Here is a 19,294-nt window from a genome sequence, read left to right as displayed (position 1 = left end):
GCTTCATTAAAATATTCAAATTACACAGGAGAAACATCATTAACAGCTCAGTGGCACTGCATGCAAGCAAGCATGCAAAGGTGACTTAAGTCCACATCTAAGATGCCACCTTCCATATCTACAAGCATTGGTAATGTTATCACAGGCTCTGGGGCAGAGATGTGCAGCTGTGCCATTTGCTGCAAAGACAGTGCAACGGACATGCAACATTTGTCTAGCATATTCAGTGTCAATAACAAGTCAGTAACAGCCTCCAATTTGCCTCTATCTCCTTCCAGGCTTGCTGCAATGCTGATCTATAGGATTCCAACATTACTTCAGAAGTACTTCATTGGCTGTAAAGAGCTTTGGGATGACCTGAGGTCATGAAAGGCATTATATAAATGCAAGACTTTCTTTTTTCTTTAAGTGACAAAATAGGGCCAGCCTGCTCACAATCACCTCATGCAGCACTACCTCTACTCTTGCAGCCATTAAACAAGAGTTCAGATGTTGGGCTGCTCCATTATTTGCTTACCAACTAATGCATGTTTCCTGTCCCTTCATTTTTGCACATTACTTCTTAGCACTCTCCCACCTTCACTTTAGCATAAGCTTCTAACAGGTTGGAATGCTTTTTGAGCCTTTCTAAGGCTGCAAGGATTTCTGTCCTACTATTACAGTTCTTTTTAATTGTCCACATTTCTTTAAATTTCATCTGCACACAATATTCTGGTCCGACTACTATATATACTACTATACTCCCTGAAATCTGCATTTGGAGCTGTTAAGTTTTACAAAGGCTAAAAAGAGCAAAACAGTAACTCCTGAGGGATAGATCGTATTTATCCCAGAATGCTAAAGGAAACTGCTCGACTAATCCAATGCCCTCCAAACCGGACTCCCACCCTGCACCCTCTGTAAATTTGAGCTCATCCAAAACTCTGCTGCCCATACCCCACGCTCGCACCAAGTCCCATTCAGCCATCACCCCTATGCTCGCTAACCTACATTGGTTCCCAGTCCAGCAACGTCTTAATTTAAAAATTCTCATCCTTGCTTTCAAATCCATCCATGGACTCTCCCTTTGCTTTCTCTACAACTCAGCTCTCCTCCGATTCTGGCCTCTTGCGCAATTTGACTTTCTTTGCTCCACCACTGGCGGCCGTGCCTTCAGCTGCCTAGTGTCCAAGCTCTGGAATTCCCTCCCTAAACTTCTCCGCTTCTCTACCTCTCTCTAAGACGCTCCTTAAAACCTACCTCCTTGACCAGTCACCTGTCCTAATATCGCCTAATGTGGCTCAATATCAAACTGTATTTGATAATCGATCCTGTGATGTGCCTTGGGATGTCTTACTACATTAAAGGTGCTATATAACTGCAAGTTGCTGTTGTAGGGAGGAGATTTCTGAGGTATTGCTAATCGTTATGAAGGAGTCATTGGACACTGGGGAGATACCAGTAGATTAGGAACAGGTCAACATGGTTCCCATATTGAAAGGGGGCAACAAATTAGTCTCATGCAAATACAGGCACATTTAGTCTTATTTCAATTCTGTGTAAAATAATGGAATGGATTATGCCCCCCCAAACTTGAAGATTATCTGTACAATAATAACTTAATTCATAGCAGTCAACATGGATTCAGAAGGGGAAGATACTACCTGACCAACGTCCTTGACATCTTTGAGGAAATAACATTCCTACTAGACTGTGGAAAGCCCTAAAACGCAAAGTATCTAGACTTCTAGAAGGCATTTGACAAAATTAAGCTATTCGTCAAGCTCAAAGCTAACTCAGGGTAAATATCGGGTATGATAAGAAATTAGCTGCAGGGTAGAAATTATTAGGTATTTGTTAAAAGTGTGATATTGGGGTGATGTGTGTGTGTGTGTGTGTGTGGGGGGCAGTACTGAGTGGGGTGCCCCCAGGAATCGATGCTGGGACTAATATGATTTCTAATTTACATCAATTCTTTGGACTCAGAAATCCAATACTAAATGGTTACATTTGGAGATGCTACCAAGTTAGGACGGTCAGTGGAATCATAGGAAGCAACTCAGAAATGACAGAATCAGCTGGACAAAACAATGGCAGATGAAGCTCAACAGAGACAAATGTAAAGTACTACACACTGGAAGTACTCTGGTCAAATCAAACCTCGAGTATTGTGCCTAGTTCTGGTCAATGAGACACATGGGAGACATTCAACCACTGGAGCGATGCAAAGAAAAGCCCTAAGATTGATCCCTAGCCTTAGAGGTCTCAGTTATGAGACTGGGAAAACTTGTGCTTTTTAACCCTGACAGGACATGTCTGAGAGGTGATCTTATAGAAATATACAAGATTGTAAACAGTTTGGATAAAAGTAGATTTGGAAAATTATTTAAAATAAACTGAGAATAGAACAAAGTCACAGGTTTAAATTAGTGTAATGCAAATTTAGAACTAATATCAGGAAGTACTTCTTTACACAAAGTGTGATCAACACAGAGAATGAACTTCCAGATACAGTAATTAAAGCAAAAACTCTGGGGTTACAAGAACCAACTAGATGTTGCAATGAGGAGACTTTGGAGTCTTTATGGATGGATGTGCTGAGATGGGATGAATGGCTGCCTCATCCATAACTAACATGATCTTATGAATAATTTTTCAAATGGCCTGAGCCTAGAAAATTGAGCTATTGACATTACCATTCTTGTAAGATTTGCATCAGGTCTCAGCCATTTAGATTTGACTTACACCAGCACATAAAACTCAGCACCAAAAGTTTAAATCCTTAAATTTTCTTATAGCCTTTTTTAAACTCTCCTCCTGGTCATCTATTCATTTGTAGATCCTGTGGACGGGTATTTTACTGAAAAAAAATTGAACAGCTTCAACTTAACTCTAAACACTTCCCATTAAAAAATCTTATGTTGCATAATGTTACGCAACAGTATGAGTATTTTTGACCCTAGTTATACACAAGATGCAATCATATTATTGCTAACTCTCTTACTGACTTGTTTAGTCAAACATTTTCAGTGTATTCCCATCTTAAGTCAGGAAATGTAGAGGTATATTACAGGTGCATGCTACCAACATTCCCACAACAATGGCTGAAGTTAGAATATGTGTCTCTTTCAGCTTATTATATCTGTTATTCTAAACTTCTGTTAAATTACCAAGCACCTTTTTGAAAATTAAAAACAAAATTCCTCTCTGGGTGGTCATGTGTCTGAAAAGTCAGAAGACAGCCTGTACTTTGTTGACACAGGAGACATAAAGAAGGATCTGCTCCATAAAAAAGGAAAATTAAAGCCTCTGCGGATCAATCTAATTCTACATTCTATCCAGTCTCAGGCAAATTTTGGACCTAAATCTGTACCACTTCATACTTGTTGCACTACAAGATGAAAATTTCAACATTCAAATGATTTCCACAAAGAGCTTGGCCAATTATTAGCAGCGGCTTGTAAACAGAGGATGTCCCCAAAAAGCAAGAACCCATGCTCCAATTGATAGTTTAAAGATGACTACTCTAAGATTTAAATGTCTATTGGTCTGCAAAAAGACCGAGGCTATTTATTTCTTGTCTACTTTTTGAAATATTCGGTTCTGGTTTCCCCAGGTCTAAACTGCACACACTTAATTCTCAAATTATAAAGGGAAATTGAATGGAGGGTTGTTTGATAAAATTGGTATTGCTGCAAATGCAGACATACCTCAGGTGTGAACACAGATGTGAATTGCACCAGCACACATGCAAAAGTGTTTTTCTTAATCTTGCAGAAATGCCAATGCACAATGGAATGCCATTGTGTTCACTGAGGATACATTCATGTACTTATTTATGCCAAGTGAAAGAGTAATTTCCTGATGCAGAATTCCACTTTTACTACAGATCTCCAGATCTGTCTAGTTTTACAGGTAGTCAATGAACAGAGGAATATTTTCATATAATGTATAAAACTATAGACCTAAAACTGCACACATAACAAGACAGAGAATTACAGTGGTTGTGAAATTATAAGCACCATATTATTTACCTCAGGTGGTCTGAATTCTTCTATGCCTCCTCCTAATTTCAGCTTCAGTGCACTGTTAACTTGCTTGGCATTTTGTACCTGGGAAACCATTTCAAAATTAGACTTTTACCTATCTTTTTATAATCAATTTTGAAATTAACATTGCTCCTTTAGGCAGCATATTTTTCTCTATAGGTTAGTAAAATTATTTTAAGCAATTTATAAAATGTAGCTATAATAACCAGATTTCAATTTTCCAAAGCTCAGACGTCAGATCAAAAAACAGCTGCAGGAAGGGGAGAAGTAAAAGCTGTTACTTCTGAGGAAATCCATACTAAGAATTGGCCTGGGGGAGGGGGGAGGCTGGGGGTGGTGGAGGGGATGACAAGCTATTGTTCCATTTAAGCTCAGAGAGATATGCCCGCATGCAAATGTATTTTGTTATATAAAGGTGGCAACATGAATTAAAACCAGGACATCAAGCCTATCCCAAAATTGCTCATCAAATCACCATGATGGAATCAACAAAATTAGGAATGCCACATAAACCAGTTGTGATGAAGGTCATTGACCTGAAACGTTTACTTTGTTTCTCTCTCTCTCCACACATGCTGCCTGACCTGCTGAGTATTTCCAGCATTTTCTGTTTTATTACATAAACCTGGATTGTCTGGCCAGATTAAGTTATAAATGGGCCTAGTGGCTTATTATGATAAAATATTTAACATACAAAACAATATCTTTACATGGTTCCTTTAGTTTGTAAAGATATATTTTTTCTAAAGTGAGAAATTATTTTAACATATCCCATCAACAGAATGTCAAAAATGTACCAGGTATCCTCGTTCCTGATTAAAGTATCGCTGCTTTCGTGCTTCCCCCATCCCTCTACTGAATGCAAGAATAAAAACATAACTAAGTAGATGGCCGGCACTTTCTTGCATGCTCACCAGCCTATGATTTCACCCCATTCATTTTCATGGCGATGAAAATTGAAGGCTGGTGAACACACTAATTGAAAACACAATACTAACCTTAGGTGTACAACTAAATGAAATTGCCACAAGCATGTGGTAATGTTAGTTTAATAGTGTGTTGGCATTAGAAATCCTTTGGCAGGATAGAAAACCAGTCAGGTCCATATCTGAGGATTGGAGGACCAGAGGCTTCCTGTCAATTTACCTTCCCCCTCTTTTCACCTCACAATAGGGCACAGCATGGTCAAGAGCTATGAAAAATATAATTATCTGTTGGAGATGTGTTCAAAAGGCAGCAGTCTGGATACTCATCACATAATCTAAACCGTACTCCTCAAACTACTGGGTAATCTTGGAGCGAGATCTTGATCATTAGGGCTTCCTTTAAAAACTAAAACCATTACAAAGAATGGAGTGGAAGAACAGAGGCACAAATATGCAGACCTTTAAAGTAGGGGGAAAGTCATAAAAAGGTATGAAAGGATATAAGAATCTGAATTATTCTGTGCAGTTTTGGGAATCCCATTATAGCAATGGTATTGAAGCTGTGGAGCAGATGCAATGTTAACTTATGAGGACGGTACCAGGGATCAGAGGATTATAGTTATGATGAGACACTTGAAAAACTAGAGCTCTGAAATTACACCATGTGATATGCATGAATGTTTAATGTGTTCCGCTGAAAATTTTATTTTAGTGGAGGAGTTAACTCATTTAACATAAAGGAGTTAATGCATCAGCAAAATTAAATAGTAGAAATAGGAATTTCAGACAAACACATTAAGTGTTCATCCGTCATTGTCCCACATGTAATTTTAGGGTTCATGACCATAATCACTAGAGCAAAGGTGGGAGGGCATCCAACAGAAGTGTTCAAAGTTTTGCAAGATTTGAGGAGGGTAAATAAAGGTTATTTCCACTAGTCAGTGAATCAGTATCAAAGCAAAATTTAGGAGGAGTACCAAAAGCCTATAAGGTGGTTCGAACAATTAAAAAAATTTCTAATAAAAGAGTTATTAGAGTATGGAATATGCTACTCCAAATAGCTATTGAAGCCAAGTCAATTAAAGCATTTAAGAGGGAATGAGATTTTTTTTTTTAAAGTCGTCCATGTATCAGAGATGTGTGAAAACCTATTACTTTAAACAGTCTCTGAACTAAGCTACTGAGTAATCTACACATGTAGAATTGTTTTGCCCAATACAAAGAGCATACACACTCCCCCATACCCAATTTATGCAAGTTCAGAGAGCTTGAACAAGGGTTGGCAGAGCCAAGCCTTATGGACCCCAAGTATGCCGATGGATGCTGCTGCAGTTTAGGACCAAAGCCATCGCCTTCAGCCTCATCACAATCTCTATTCCCTTGCCACCAACTCCATGCCTGTCCCTGGCCACCAACTCCAGCTAAACCAGCCTGTTTGCAACCCTGGCATACTGTTCAACCCCAAGCTGAGTTTCTGAATCTATACTCTCCATCACAAAGACCTTCAAAGCATTGACTGTCTCTACCTCAATCCATCTGCCATTAACACTCTGATACATGCATTTGTTGCCTCAAGACTCAATGATTCCAATCTTCCCCTTGCTGACCTCTCATCCTCCACTCATCCAAGATCTTGCTATTGTATCCTATCCCACACCAAGTCCCTCTCAGCCATTAGGCCCCTGTCCTTGCCGACCTATCTTGGCTTTCGGTCCCCTAATACCGTGAATTTTTAAAATTCTTGTTGTGTTTAAAGCACCCCCCCCCCCCCCCCCCATGATCTCGGCTCTCTATCTGTAACCTCCTCCAGTCTTACATCACCCCTCCCTCCCCTAAACTCTTGTTTCTTTAACAGCGAGCACTTGTACATGTCCCCCTTTCCTTTACCCTACTACTCATGGCTGCATCTTCAGCTGCCTAGCTGCCCCTCCAGAACTCTTGCCTCTCCACATCCCCTCTCTTCCTTGAAACCCACTTATTTGACCAAGTCATCATTCTAATATCTCCTTTTTTGTCTCAGCGTCCATTTTCCTCATGCCTTTTTTTAAGTACCTTGGGATGTTTTTGTATTAAAGGTGCTGTATAAATGCAAGTTGTAAAGCATGCAACTTACCAGAAGACTACTGGTAAGTTACCTGCTGTTTGTCCATAAGGCATTGACTTTGCAGTGTTACCTGGAGACATGTGGGATTAATCCTAGCATCCAGTGATAGGTCTACCCCTTCCAGATTCAATTAATGAGCCAGACTGACTGGTCAATCACCAACACTGCCCTGGGAAACTCCAGATCTGCATGGTTAAGGTATCGGATTACTGAGTATGCCACAGAGGATTGATGTTATTCTGAATTTCTATCAGGCATATCATCTTGAAGCTACTTTAACTTCAAGGAGACCCTGCTTACTTTCCTCCCCCTTTTGGATAGCTTGAAGAGGAAGAGGAAAATATTAATAGATATGAGGAAAGAGCAGGGAAATGTCACAGGTATAATGAACCCAAGGAACTCTTTATGTACGAAAATTTATGATTATGAACTATAGCGCCAATCTTAACCCTGCCCACCTGACAGAAACCAGGCAGGCGGGTAGATAAAATGGTTCATGCGACTTATATACACCGAGCCCGCTGCATTCCCATAGGTTGTGATCTGAACTTGCTCTTCTGAGCAAGCAAAAGGGACAACTGCCATAAGGCTGCCAGGTCCCTCTTTGTATGCAAATCAGGATACAATGACAACATTGGGGCCTCAATTGTAATTGTAACCGGAGGCCTGCCAGGGAAGCCACTGTGGCGTCGCCGCCAGGCCAACCTGGCAGAAAGAAGAGTCGGGGTCATAAAGGCAAGTGGATTTTTTCTTGTGGGGCCAGGTGGAGCAGGACTGAAGAAATAAAGGATAAACATTTTAACCAGAATGTCTTAAGTAAAGATTTTAATATTTTCTTAAATTTAATCAAACTTTGCAAGTCCAACATCAGAGCCAATTTGACAGGCTGTATCACTAATTTCAGCTTCATCTCCTCCATAATGTAATGCATACATCAAGATATTGCAGAGAATGGAACAAAACTATGATGTACAGATGATCATCTTAGTTTAATCACATCAACCCAAGTAAAATCAAAAGTTGCTAAGTTAGGCTAAAGAATGCACCTTGCAATTATTACATCCTCTCATTATGAAGAAACTACAAGCAATCAATGGAAGCAGGACCCCTTACAATAAAGGGTTATCATCATCCGAGTTTTAATAGCCTGCTTCCTCATACATCACATCCTATAGAGGAGATTGTTTGACTGAAGTTACATGTAACCTCCAATTTTTGATAAAGTACGATTTTGAAAACCAAAGTTAGCCAAAAATGGTTGTTACATCAGTTCCATAAACCTCACTCTAAAACTTTGATTCAAAATGGTTTCTAAATTGTTTTGCTATCACTCCTAAGTTGTAAATATATGCACTATTTAAAAAGTTTGAGTACTCTACATATTTGTCACTTCCTCTAGTCTACCTCCTTTTGTAAAATTTAACTTGTCAAAATTAAATCAAGTTATTTTGTTATTTTCACTGCATCCTCCATTCCTCAGGTCAGTCTTCACTCAGTGGTAGCTTTTAACAGATATATTTGTAAAATACTTTGTTGTTCTCTTTAATGTTCTTTGAAATTTCTCCCTATGCTCCTTCTTAGCTTTCATTATCTCACTCTTAAACTTTTCTTATTTTCTCATATTCTTTATTAGTTCTTTCCTTATTACTCTTGTAGTCCTCACAGGCGCTCTGCTTCAATTTTAATTGGTTTCTAACCTCTATTTATTCATGGCACCCTAAAACTACTAGCAATTTTTTTTTTAAATGGAATATGTTTATTCTGTACCTTTGCAATATTTTAACAAAAAAAACATTCTACTATTGCTATACAGTCCTTGGTGCCAATTTCTCCTTCCACCTTACCTCAGCTAGCTTGCTCCTTCTCTTTCTAAAATTTGTCCCAATCCAATCTGGAGTACTAGCCTTTGTACTGACTTTTTCCCTTTCCAGATGGATCTCAAACTTCATCACATTGTCAGCACTAGTCGTAATGTGCTCACCCACACTTCGCTCATCAACCTGATCTATTTCATTACTCATTATCAGATCTAGCAACTCCTCCACCCTTGTAGGTCTACTAACATACTGCTTGAGAAATGAGTCCCGAGGATGTGAAAGGCACTATGTAAATGCAATTTTCTTCTCACTTATACTTGTTAAAGGAGATATTCTGGTTGAAAGAAAAAAGCTTTCATAAACTCATGAAATCCCAATAGCCAATGAACTACCTTTGAAGTGTAGTCACTGTTGCTATGTAGGCAAACACGACAGCCAATTTGTGCAGGGCAAGATCTCACAGATAGCAAGGAGATAAATGCCCAAATAATCTGTTTTGATGGTGCTGGTTGAAGGATAAATTGTGGTCAAGACATTGGAAGAGCTCCCCTGCTCATCTTTGAGTAGTGCCATGGAATCTTTTACATCGGCCTGGATAGACAATATGGCCTTGGTTTAACGCCTCACCTGAAATATGGCATCTCCACCAATGCAGTCTTCCTTCAGTACTGCACTGAAGAGTCAGCCGAGATTGTGTGCTCAAGTCCCTGGAGTGGGGCTTCAACTCATGATCTTCAAGAGTGCTACAAGTTGGCCAAGCTGACACTTGACATTATTGGATTAGAAAGCAAAGAAACTTAAAATGCAAAGCAAATAAAAACCTGGTGCTGAAGCTTTAATTTAAACATTTGTTCAAGTATGAATTAACACTTGCTGGATTAATTGTATAAAGTCCATCTTTATTTAGCAGTGTTAAGATGATAGCTTTTGTTATGAAAATTATTTTGCAGTTCAGATTATTTTATACACGGTATACAAGAAACAAAATTTACTTCTTGGGAGTTTTATAACTACACTACAGGTATCCAAATACCTGGCGCTTCAATGAGATTAGTTCCATATCAAGCTGTCTAAGAATGGTACTTGCTGCATTTGGGCTGCAGGACATGGCTCCCACATCTTCTTGGCTAAGATACATTCCTTTTGGTGGTCGACACTTGGACCGAAGAGGGTGGTGACGATGCTGCAAACTTGAAAGCTCACGTCTGACTGAACCAACTCGGCTGACCTGCACGGGTGGATCAGGATTACCCTAACAGAAAAAGGCACATCAGAATACAGGTAGGTGTTACGTGTACTTTAAAAGATGAAGCACACTCTACTTAAAAAGAAAAGCAAATTATCATGGTAATATAAAGGAAGAGGATTATATTTAACCAGTCTTTATTTTTTTTGCAATCTAGCAGCTAAATACATCCCCTAGTGATGTCATCAATACTGAATTTTGATGACAATACCTGGAGAAATTGTTTGAAGTGCTTTGAAACACTAATGTGATGAAGAACTATATAAATGCAAGTAAAACAACTGAGTTATGAGTTATAACAATGTGAGGAGCTGATCAAAAATTATACAGTACTGAACTAAAACAATTCAAATTCATTGTTTTAACCATGCAAGTACTTGTTTCCAAAAAACAATTATGTGCTAAAAATAAAGTATAAATGATAATCAGTGTGTCACTTCTAGCTTTAAACAAGGTCACAGTAGTGAGATTCCTACTTTAATGCTGAAGTCAGAAAAAAGCCAAAAAAATGTAACTGTGTGAATCTAAGCTTTTTCCAAGTTTCAGTTATGAGACATTTAGAATCTAGAGCAGCGAAAGGGTTGGGGAAGGCCAAATAACAGGACTTCTGGGACAGCACATTCATTCCAGTAGCAGCACAATGGGACTTCCAGCAATCACATGTTTGAATCTCATTTTAGCAATTTCTCCTGCATTCGCTGTGGGAGAAATTTTAACATGGGTGAGCAGGTGGGAGTGGGGGATTAAAGGGACAAAACCCCCCCTATAAAAAACAGAGCATGTCGGCAAGCCGGCTCCAACCCGCCAACTTCTGGGTTTTAATGAGGCGGGACAATGGGCGGGCAGCCAACCCCCTCTCAGGAGGCAGGTGTTATTTAAAATATGTTAACGAGGCTGAAGCCTGGGATGATTTAACCCGCTTTGCAGGTTGTACTGTGGCCAGACGGGTTTCCCAGACCTGGGGAAATCCAGCAGCTGCAGCTGCAGCAAGGACAGCCTCGGAAAGAAGGTAAGTGTGCCAGGAGGAGCAGGAGTGCTTCCTCCCTGCCCCCCCTAAGATCACCCACCATCAGACCCCCTCCCGTCCCCACAGACCAGGATCAGATACTGACCTCCAGATATTGTCACTGGGATTGGGATTCTTCCCATTTAGCTCTGATATTCCTGGAAGCCAATGCGTTAACTGCTGGGGTGGTGCTGGGTAGGACAACAGCAAGAAACTTACCCATGTCGTGTGTTGGTAGCTTGCATGGTTTCAGCTGTTTGAACTCCAGCAGTACTTCTATGCATACTTGGGGGAAGGGACCCCTAAGCCTTAGGTTTTCCTAAACAATGCCAAGTCCTCTAGGTTAGGTAATTGAAGTACACACCATCATGTGAGACTGTGCAACTCATATTAAGCAAACAAAAACTTTAGGTCTGTGGATTTCTTAGTGGATTCATTTGGAGACTCTTAAAAGTAGTGATGGGTTGTCACATGCAGCAGACTCCCTTCCCTCTCTGTCATACAAAAGTGTTATAACAAACGAGCCACAATACACTGAGTGAGGCTCAACCCGCTATGCCATCGTATCCCTTGGCAGTGCAACTTATCCATGTTTACTGTTCTCCAGGTTTATCTTTAAATATTCTGCATTTTTTCCTCCAATATTCCAACTAATATTTTACTTCATTCATCCCCCATGCCAAGGCATCCTTTTCTGTTCTCTATCTCCAGCGCATGACTTTTGTGTGTGGTGGCACACACCCATCATCCTCTTTTGTTTTGCAATATTCTATGCTTAATCAATTTTTTTCATGGTTGTTTTATCTATGACCTAAAGAATAGGAACCAAGCATGTTTTTATTCTGGTGAGAAAGAAAAAGGGCTGCCATCCATTATGTTGGATGAACATTGCAAATACTTTTAAAAAGTGATTTACTCAATTGGGAAGGCAGCCACAGGGAAATGGAGCAAGTTGGGTTTGCTCTAAGTTCGGAAATTTTCTTTTAGAATCAAGATCCAGAATAGGATTCCGCAGTATGTCCAGTCGCTATGGAAGAGCTCTCCTTTGCTCCACAGTCCCGCTGTATAAACACAAAAAACACTGGGCTAAAAATTTGCTAGCTCCCAAGCATGGTTGCGGGGATCACAATACGCGATTAACCCGTGCCCATTCAAAGTAATACAGGCTGCACACAAACTTGGTGCTGCCTGTTAATTTAAATGATAGTGGGATGCAGCCCAGCGCTAAACGCACTGAATGGCTGCACGCTCAGCAGGGGTCCCAGATTTGTGTGAGGCTATTAAAACGAAGCCTGCCCCTCTTAGAGGAGGTGCAGTTTGACAACACCAAGTTCTGGAAACCATTCCAGAAGATAGTTTCAACTGGTAAACATTCAGCAACGGGACAAGTCAGAGAGTGGGTGTCAAGGTTCTCAGACGCAGCACTGGAGGCTTTACTACAGGAGGCAGAGAGAAGGAGAGAAGTCCAAGAGGCCCCCCCAGGCAGACACTATGAAAGCAATGAGAGCAGATAGCCATGGAGGTTAATGACAACAGTGTTGCCCGAGAACCGAAGGTGCGCCTCCATATCTTGAGGAGATAGTGCTGGGGCATAATTGGAGTGGCTGTGACTGAGGCCATGGCCAGCAGCAGCGCCGAATCCATTGAATATGATGATATGCTCATTCTTAATCCTCCTCCTAGCCCACAATCTCTTCAGATTTAGAAGCTGCAGCATGCACCTCTTTCTTGCCACCACTCATCCCACAACCTTGTGTGTTTCTCATTTCAGAGACCCAAGAAATCTAACCTGGCTAGGCAACAGTGGAAGAGGAAGAGGAGAGGGATGAAGAAGAAACACCGTCATGCGATCTGACACTTGCAGCCACCAGCTCAGATACTAGCACTGTGTTTAGAGGGTAGCTTAGAGGTGGGATCTGCACGTGATGAGTCACCAGACAAGAGTGGGCTGCAGCCACGGCAAGGGGAAAGGATAGCGCAGGTGTCAGCTCCACGAAGGGCAAGGCAACAACACACATGGGTTCTGCTGAACAGGATTCATAAGAGGACTGCGATGGGGTGGCCTACAGAACAAAGTTGATGGGTATGCACAACTAAATTGCTTGGCACATTGGCAGGCCTTCCAGAAAGCCAATGCAATATCAAGGAGTATGGAGAAGTCCAGTTCCAACCTCACACAGGGCTTTGCTCAGAGCTTGGGGCCTATCCTTTCTAGCATGGAAGGGTTGGGCAGATCCATTGGCGCACTTGTGGACCCAACCATCATGCAGCACCCGATGGCCTATGTCCATTGCAGCACAAGCAGAAGCCATCCAATGTCAGAGTGCTGCAATGGAAGCTCAGACTGAAGTCATGCAAGCTCAGCTTGCTGTCATCATGGCTGTGGTTAGCAGTGTTGAAAGGGGCTTTCAGGGTGTCTCAGCAGTCCAGCAATCTGTCCTCCAGCAGATTACTAAGATTGCTGAGGTGCTGCCCAGGGAAGTGGCTCCATGGAGCAAGAACCTGCTGTCCTCTCAGGATGACAACATTCATCCTCCCACCATTGCCACTCTGCCAGTACCCTTGCAGTTGCCCATCAGTCAGCCAGCCCAGACTGCTGCCGCCCATGCCAAGATGGTGCAGTCCGAAGCCAGACCTCCTTGTGGTTGTCCTCCAAGGCCATTTGCAGTCTCCCCCACTGAAAGTCAGAAACCATCAACCAGCCTTGCTGCGGTAGTACTACATGGGAGCACTAGGACAGGCAAAGGCACACAGAAGACAGCCGCTAAGGGAATGCACAAGGGTGATTAGTTCACTTTTGAATGAAATATTGTAATGGTTTAATTCATAAAATTGGTTTGGAATGTTAGTTTTGTGGTGACCAAGAAGATACTGTTCTGGGCAGTAACAGAGGGAAAGCAAGGCGTGGGACTATTGGTGAATGAGGAATTAGGGTTGCGTTCACTGGTACCGCAATCGGATGATTCGATCACGGACAGCCCAGGCAGAAAGGGTTGCCTCCTCAGCTGTATGTCTAGTGGCTAGGGGTGCCCTTATGGTGAGGTTATGGAGCATGCAGCAGTCCACGATGAATCTTTAGACACATTCTGGCGAGTACTGCAGGGCTCCTCCAGAGCTGTCCCACCAGCAGAAGCGTTGTTTAGGACGCCAATAGTCTGCTCCATCAGATTGTGTGTGGCAACATGGCTTTCATTGTATGCATGCTGCCCACGTGTGCGTGGATTGCGCAGCGGAGTCATGAGCCATGTGGTCAGCCATGTGGATAGTCTTTGTCACCCAGTAGCCACCCTCTGGTTTGTCGTGGTGACTCAAATACTGATGATACAGCGGAATGGCGCAGAATTAAGGCATCATGACTTCTGCCAGGATGCCGAGCATTGACCTGCATGACGCACCGAGTTTGGTCACACACCAGCTGGACATTGAGGGAATAGAATTCCTTTCGATTGTGGTACATCTCCGAATGGAGATGCGGCACCCGCAAAGCGACACGCATGCAGCCAATGGCACCCTGCATCGTGGCAGCGCCGCGTGCTTGCTCCCCCTGCTTCTCTCTGGCAAGAATGAAAGAAATGTATTTAGCTCTCTTTGTATAGAGCCCTACTCACTTCTTATACAGGAGTGGACAGCGAACTGGGAGATGTTACAGAAGTCACCTGCTCCAGCCTGGAAGGAACTGGACATGAAGTTCAAGGCCACAGTCACCTTTATCGCCACTGGCAATGCCGTCCTCCCCTTGGACTGAGGCTGCAGGTATGCCTGCCTGTGGTGGTAGATTTCTGTGAGCACCTCCTTAGGAAAACAGAGACATCGCACACACTGTTCACTGCTGAGGTAGGAGAATTACTCACTGATGACCCTAAGTGGATATGGCCTCCTGCTGAGAGCCCTTTCCCCCTGCTGCTCTTGTAGCAGCTTGTCCTGCTCTGTGTCACCTCTGCTAATTCCCCTATCATGCTGCAGGCCAAACTAATGCACCCAACTGGTCTGAGCAGACCCCTTACAAGTCAGTACCAAGTCCTTGAGCACGTGCCAAACCACTCCATGTAGACTTTTTGCAACTTTAAAGACGTTTAGAAAGCACCAAACTCAGCAACAACTAGTAGAAATCAATCAACAACTAACCTGCAAGTAGGTGACGATCCCTTTAAATAGCACTGGTGGGGTTCCTTCCTGCTGCTGAATGTATGTTCAGCTGTGGGAGGTTGAGAGGGCATTAGCTGCAGCGTGGAGGTAGAAAATGGCAGCGCTGGCGTCACGATCTGCTTACTCTGTATACTTCCGGCGCAAGCTCCCAGCACCGACGCTAACACCCTCAACAAAATGGCGCCTGGCGGGTCCGCACCAGAAGTGCGTGCGTGCTGTTTGGATGCCATTTTTGACTCAAAACAGCACCCAAACAACGGGTGCTATGCAACCAAATTTTTAACCCAGTGTGTTCCAGGAAAGGAGTTCAGGAGGAACAGGTGTATGGTAAAATGCTACTTTATCTTTATAACTATTTCACTCTCTCATCATCTACAGGAAACCACAGCTGCAACAGATTTTTTTCCCCTTAAATATATAACTCTTCATGCACAAATCATGCAACCTAGAAAAATAAACACTAATTAAATGAAGCATATACAGGAATATTTATAAGCCAGAGTTATTTTCCCTACCAATGTTTTCTAATTACCTGCCACTCATTAAGGCAATGATTCATGCTGGGTTAACAGCCCTGCGGTACCTTGTCTAAGTGGTTACTCCTCACATGAACTTGGGCAGTGAGTGTCTGCAAGCTACTGAAAGGTGAAGGACATCACAGCCATGTAACCCTATCCTCAGGCAATTTCTGCATTTCCAGCTGAGATCAATAGACGGCAATCAGAATTAAGAGTGAGGGCAGTATTTAGCTTTTCTCACCTTCTTTCCCAGGTTTCCAATTTTTTATTATTTGCCTTCTATTTTCATGTGCTTAAATTTAATTTTCTAAACAAAAAAAAAATTCCGTTCCTTCTTCTTGGTCAGCTGGATGCGTGACACAAATAGAAACTCATCACCATATTTAAAAAAGACTCCAAACCAAATCACCAAGGAATCCACATAAGCAGTTTTTGTTTGCTGACTGTACACAGCTTGTGAAAGGAAGAGCATGCCTTTTTCTTGTTCCATGCTTTATGTATGCTGGAAGCTGGATTTCTGCAAATATTAGTCTTTTGAAAGCATGACTGAAGAGACCAAATTTCCTCCAAAGTAGCAACATTGGTCATCACTATGGTAAGACGGACCCCTGTCCCAGCATCTACCATATTACTATTTCTTTGAAGGTTTGTACGTACATATTTCAAGTTTCAAGGACTAAGTAATCTAAAAGGCCATGTGTAACAAAGGCTCAAAAGCAATGATTTTTCATAATGTTGAAAATTTGTGTGAAGGTGCTCTCCAGCAAGCTTCGGCTGCCCCAGCTTAGGGACCATGAATCTTTAGCTGAAAACCAGGTTTGTTACACTCCTAAAATTTCTCACCTCTTTCTTAGCTTCTTTAGTGGGATCATAATCACGGTCATTAACATCATTTGCAGCTCCTTCCTCCATCCCATCATCACTAAAATCAAGAAGCTAGTGTAAATATCACAGTAGATATGCATAGGCTTTTGTACCAAATGGCAAAAAAGTTAGAAAGTTCTAAAAAGATGCAACACAATTAGCACAGTTGATTAAACTTAAGTTTAACAATATTAAAAGGACCTCAAATTCCAGGCCACATATCTCCTATGATTATCCTCATGCTGTCGAAAGTGGGCAGGAAGGGTAGAAGAGGAGTGTACAATTTAATTGCAAAATAATTTGGCTCCTGGAAAGTGATTACCTTACCCACTATGATTGGAGAAATAGCCAACACAGCTGCTTAATTAATCAATCAGTGAATGAAATGTGTTTTAAATTCTCAGTATAAAATGAAAGAAAGATGCTGTAATCATCCAATTTCTGCTTTTCCCTCTCGGTCGGAAAGGCCTTACCGCCCCATTACCGTAACAGGTGTAAAGAAGGGGGCAATTTTCCCCCCAACTACTTTACCCTGAGAGTGGTGAATGTATCCAAAGAAGGCAATAGTGGCTGACTGGATCAGCAACTTCAAGAAAGATTTGGGTAAGTACCCAATGAAAATTTTGAAAAAGGTGTGAAATGTATTGTTGATATATTCTAGACCAGATGGACTTTCCTGATCCTAGTCTGAAATACTATAATTTAGTGTGACACAGCACAAGCTTTAGATAAGCATCAATTGCTACTACCAGTAGTACACATGGGTGCCATGGGAATAACCATCTGACTGGACTCACCTTTCATCTTGATTGTTTCTACTTGCTAATTTTCGTGCTTGCCGATCCATTACACTTGTTCGCGATCGAGTCTTTTTCCAGGAGTAGTAGTACTTCACTAAACTTGCGATTGACTTATCTGGTAGCTGAGACATGATACAAGAGGAAACCAATCAAAACCCTACATGACACTGATTATTGCATGTCCATGGGCACTATAATGGGACTGTGAAGTGGGAGTGGGCAGGATAGGGTGAAATAAGGTTAATGTCCTAAATTGGTAATTCCTCAAAAATCTCCATTAAAGGGATATTTGACATTACAATATAGTTCAGCCTTTTATGTCTTTCACAACTGGTTTATTTTAAAAATTGATTTATATCACTGTGCCGTTAATGGCAGCAGGCACTTCAGGGTAGGTAGAAGACTGGAGATGTACCTAGCACAGGTTCACTCAGCGAATATTAGGTGTTTGTAAAAAAATCATCAACCTTTTCATCGCTGGCTATGGTTTACAAATATTAAAATATCTCAAAAATGACAAACCAGGGCTGTACATCAAGAGCAGTGTATCAATGACCAGTTGACTTAATTTTCAGGGTCAAATTTTAAAACTTAATTTTCACACAAAAACCTCCTGGAAATAGTGGAGAACCAAGGGTCTAGTGAATAGGAGGGTAGACACAAGGAGGATGTTTCTCCTGGCTGGGGAGTCTAGAACCAGGGTTCATCATCTCAGAATAAGGGGTCAGCCATTTAGGACTGAGATGAGGAGAAATGTCTTCACTCAGAGTGGTGAATCTTTGGCATTTTCTACCCCAGAAGACTGTGGATGCTCAGTCATTGAGTATATTCAAGACAGAGCTCGATAGATTTTTGAATATTAAGGAAATCAAGGGATGTGGGGATAGTGCAGGAAAATGGAGTCGAGGTGGAAAATCAGCCATGATCTTATTGAATGGCTGAGCAGGCTCGAAAGCCTACCCCTGCTACTAATTCTAATGTTCTCAAATGATTTTTTCAATATTCTCAGTAATATTCTCAATCGAGGTTCAACTTTGCAAGCCAATAATTTATATAAAACTAGGTAAATAGAAAAAGAGAGGAAGAGTGGGAATAGGATAAAAGAGGAAGACTGAAAAAGGAAGAAAAGAAAACTACTTCTCAGAGGCAAGAATTTTAAGTTAAACAACCCACTATTAAGTCACCACTATCCTGGGGCAAGGAACAGAAATCAAGAAAATTTAGGAAAGCTTCACCTTTCGGAAGAAACAGATTATTAGAATGATTCTCTGACTTGTAAGCAAATTAAAGATCTACTTAAAGGAGTGTAAGAAGTTTAATGATTTCATCATTACTTATGATTTTGTTTCTTGCTCCATACTCTAACCCAGTGGACTTAAATTTCTCACAGAATTACTTCAACTGTATCCTTTACTTATTACAATGCATCAGTCACCTCAAGGTTCTCCAATTGAATCAGTGGCATACATTGGGTTTATTTTAACTGACAGTGGGTGGGGGGACGGGACATTTGGGGTGGGCTATGGTGCAGGTTAGCATGAAAGCCTTGTGGGAGCTTAGCGGAGGCCTGGGCCATTTTAGCTCCCGGGGCTAATTTGAGTAAAGCAGGAGAGTATCCCGCCCAAATGCACCGGGAGTTATGTCAGGGACAGCGGGCAGGGGCTCAGAGGACAACGGGGTCCCAAGGGATCAGTCCCTGGCATAAAGAGACAAGATCGGGGCTGGGAGGCTCAAGCACCTCTCCCAAGGGAGCATTCCTGATCCTCCTGGCCCTCAAAAAACTTGTATTTTTAAACTCTTCGAGCCACTCTGCAACAACACCTTGGCTCAACTGTTGGG

The 19,294-nt window shown here is 41.7% G+C and overlaps 1 protein-coding gene across 3 annotated transcripts in view; it reads right to left on the bottom strand.

Annotated features, from left to right (window-relative positions):
• LOC139273080 (REST corepressor 3-like) overlaps positions 1–19,294 on the bottom strand; it is a 75,972-nt gene that overhangs the window by 29,085 nt on the left and 27,593 nt on the right. For 2 of the 3 annotated variants that reach the window (XM_070889414.1, XM_070889415.1), the window contains exons 6-9: positions 17,453–17,577; positions 16,635–16,713; positions 9,909–10,127; positions 4,014–4,091 (exon numbers count right to left, since the gene is read on the bottom strand). In XM_070889414.1, the coding sequence (XP_070745515.1) occupies positions 4,014–4,091; positions 9,909–10,127; positions 16,635–16,713; positions 17,453–17,577 (501 nt within the window). The remainder of the gene's footprint in view (positions 1–4,013; positions 4,092–9,908; positions 10,128–16,634; positions 16,714–17,452; positions 17,578–19,294) is intronic. The other variant, XM_070889416.1, reaches the window with a different exon arrangement.

Source organism: Pristiophorus japonicus, chromosome 9, assembly GCF_044704955.1.
Source record: "Pristiophorus japonicus isolate sPriJap1 chromosome 9, sPriJap1.hap1, whole genome shotgun sequence".
NCBI lineage: Eukaryota > Metazoa > Chordata > Chondrichthyes > Pristiophoridae > Pristiophorus > Pristiophorus japonicus.
Note: the sequence above shows the minus strand (reverse complement) of the source record. Positions and strands in the feature narration are given on the sequence as shown.